Here is a 3,163-nt window from a genome sequence, read left to right as displayed (position 1 = left end):
CTCCCTACCTGGCCTGGTGGTTCAGAGGGTGAGGGTAAGGGGTGCAGTGGCCCCACCTTTCCACCCTTCCAGATGGATCTGGAGCATCAGAACCCCCAGGGAGACCCCAGTGATGCCACGGTTTTGGCCCACCGGTGCTGCCAGAGTGCCAGGCCCGGGGAGCGGCACCCCCAACCCCAGGGGGCCTCTCGATCCCTCCGCCCGCCCTGTGCATCCCCCCCACCGCTCGCCCGTTGCCATGGCACCATTACCATGGTGCTGTTGCCAGACAACCATTGCCATGGAACCGCCTCCATCAGTCACCAGGGCCGGCGGCAGCGAGGCCCCTTCACACCAGCCCGTGCTGACCCCTGGAGACAGGTCGTGACAGGACGGGGCTGTTGGGGAGTGGGAGACCCTCCGCCTCCACCTCATTGCCTGGTCCCAGCAGGCAAGGACTGTGGCTGCTGGGGTGGTTCCCACTCAGCCCTCCTTGACGGATCAGAGTCCCCAGGCCAGGAGCTGGGGGGGCTGGGAGGGTGCAGTGAGGGGCATCCAGCCCATTTTGCATCTCTTCCTGGGCCAGGAAGATTCCTGGCGTTCAACCCGGGAATGCAGAGACTGTAGCAAATAATGGAAAATAAAGAGAATGGAGGAGGGAGGAAAAGCAGAACGTTTCAGAAATGCTGTAAAAGTTTGGATACATTGAACAGGGTAAGATCCAGGAGAGAAACAGGACCTGGTCCAACACCCTGCGAGTGTGGGGTGCCAGGGGCTGGACTTGGGGGACCAGAGCAGGAGGGAGCCCACGATGAAGGGCAGCCCCAGAGCTGTGGGGCCGGTGTGGGACACGCGGGTGTGTGAGCTGTGCCACGCGCCTGCGCTGGGGAAACAGTCACAGCGTCGCTGCAAACAGCATGAAAACAACCACCACAAAAGCGACACCTTCCCTGTTTGTTTTCCTGGTCTGGATTTTGCGCACTGCTGGGATCCCCGGGGTGCGGGGTGAGGGGAGGACGGCGGCTCTGAGCAGCTCCCAGTAAATCGCTGGCTTCAAGGAGGGGGCAGGAGGAGGCGGGGGCTCCTCTCACCCCACAGACCCCATTTGAGCTGTGGCAAAGCCCAGCTCCTCCGGTAAAGGACCCACGTGAGGGCACATACATGTGCAAGAGCACACATGTTGGCACATGCGGTCAGAGCCCAGGCCCGGGAGGTGTCGTGTGTGGGGCACAGCACCCCGAGCCCACCCTGTGTGTAAAACCCTCTTCGGAAAAAGCCCTTCCCGGGAGTGTGGAGTCCTGCTCTCTGTCCCTTGCTCTAAGAAGCAAGTGGGGATGATCCATCGTCTGACAATACCTCTGTGCCTCCCACCCTAATTACTGCCACAGCTGAGCACTTCGTTAGCACTGTCTGGCGAGCAGCCAGCAGCTCCTGTGGCGCTGGAGCACCCTGGTCCCAGCCAGCCCCACCAGCTGCCCCAGCCCTGCCGTGGGTCCTGGTGCTGGACCTGCCCCCGGTGCTCTGCGGCGCGGGGGCTCTCGCTGGGCCCGGGGGCTGCGCTGCCGGTCAGGCTGGCCTGGGCACCACCCCACGGGGACACGGGAGGGTGGGTGTGTGGGCAGGTGACTGCAGGGATCGGGGATACCTCCTCCTTGCAGCACCCAGCGAGGCAGCAGCATCCCTGGCACGGCCATGGCAGCCCAGGCTGCAGAGGCAGGTACCGGGCCCGGAACACGGACGCCGGCGGGAGCGGAGCCTGTTGCCGTGTGTGTGTCTGTGCGTGTCCAAGTGTCTGTGCACGTGGGCGTGCGTGTGCCTTCATACGCAGCCCAGAAAGGTCACTGTCTGGGAAAGGTGTCAGCTGCCAAGAAAAGGGCTTGGAATGGAAAGTGTGAGCCAGGTTGGAAGGCAGGGGCGTCCAGAACCGTCCTGCTCCAGCCCCTCTGTGGTCATGGTTTCCATCTGCGCCACAGCAGGAGTGGGTCTGGCTGCGCTGAGTCCCCCAGGCGCTGGGCAAGGTGCCTGTCCCGGGGCAATTCGGGTAGGATGGGGGGCTGAGGGGTGTCTGGAGGAGCCGTGCAGGCAAGGGATGCTTGGCTCCAGGGTGGCAAGGAGGAAACAGCCGATGGAAAGGAAGGGTTCAGCCTTTGCCCGTGTGCTGCAGTGTCCGGTTTGCTGGTTGCACAATGTGCCTGACACCTGCTGCTGGTGCCACTCCTCACCGCTGCTCTCTGCTCTCTGCAGGGTCGTGGAGGCCAGCACCCTTCAGCAGGAGAGGCTGCAGGCCATCGCGGTGAGTCCCTGCTCGGGCTGGACCTTGGCCCAGTGTCCCCACACCCCTGCCCCGTGCAGCACAGGGGGCAGACGCCAGTGGGGAGGAGGGTGCAGGGGCAGGTGAGCTGGTGAAGGTGCTCAGCCGCAGGCTGGGAGTCCCCAGCAGCCAAAGAGGACTCGTGGTGGCCCGTGCCAGGATGTCCCTGCAGTGGCTCTTCCCAGGGTGCCGGAGCTGGCTTGGCTTGGCTGCATGGCTGAAACAGGGACAGAGCAACAGGCAGCCGGGAGGTTTAATTAATAAAACAGTGCCTTGATGAGCCCCAAGTGAGGGAAATGAGTGATGATTCTCCCGCACACCCTTTCCCAGGAAAGGCTGAGGATGGTGCAATCCAGCCATGCCCGCCATGGGCACTAGTAATTACATTAATTAGTGAGCAGTCGGGGGCCACACTGGGCAGCCCCTCCCAGCACAGAGCAGGTCGAACCCACCGCTGCCCCATGGCAGCCCCCCTGCCCTGCCCGGCTGGCAACTGGCTGATTTCTGCCACACAAAGGGCAAATTGTTCTGGACCAGAGGAGAAAGCGCCGGGTGACGCGTCCGGGCTGGGTCTGACTCTGCTGAAATGATCTGGAGCAGCCCCAGGATGGGTGGCGGGAGGGGTGAGGTGGAGGCCCCGGGGGCTGTTTCCCCCACGCTGGCAGCTCACTCAGCGGGGCCAGCTGAGGGGAAGGTGACATTTTGAGATGGTGAACAGAGCCCAGGCTTTGCCATGACTTCTCTACAGCCTCCGTGCCTCAGTTTCTCCCAGAGAGGGCAGGGACGTGATACTGGGCTCCTTGTGGGCTGTCCCCAAGGCTGGTCTCGCAGCCCCTCTCCCCAAGTGCAGCCCCTCGCCCCCTCTCCTCCCTC

At 63.4% G+C, this 3,163-nt stretch overlaps 1 protein-coding gene across 1 annotated transcript in view; it reads left to right on the top strand.

Moving 5' to 3' along the window:
- The first annotated feature begins 1,671 nt into the window (after positions 1 to 1,671).
- Positions 1,672 to 3,163, top strand: part of PALM (paralemmin) — a 9,902-nt gene continuing 8,410 nt past the window's right edge. Inside the window, exons 1-2 of the mRNA XM_029965345.1 lie at positions 1,672 to 1,696; positions 2,224 to 2,272. Of these exons, the coding sequence (XP_029821205.1) occupies positions 1,672 to 1,696; positions 2,224 to 2,272 (74 nt within the window). The remainder of the gene's footprint in view (positions 1,697 to 2,223; positions 2,273 to 3,163) is intronic.

The sequence above is a fragment of the Manacus vitellinus genome, unplaced genomic scaffold, assembly GCF_001715985.3.
Source record: "Manacus vitellinus isolate BGI_N305 unplaced genomic scaffold, ASM171598v3 scaffold_99_pilon, whole genome shotgun sequence".
Classification (NCBI taxonomy): domain Eukaryota; kingdom Metazoa; phylum Chordata; class Aves; order Passeriformes; family Pipridae; genus Manacus; species Manacus vitellinus.
Note: the sequence above shows the minus strand (reverse complement) of the source record. Positions and strands in the feature narration are given on the sequence as shown.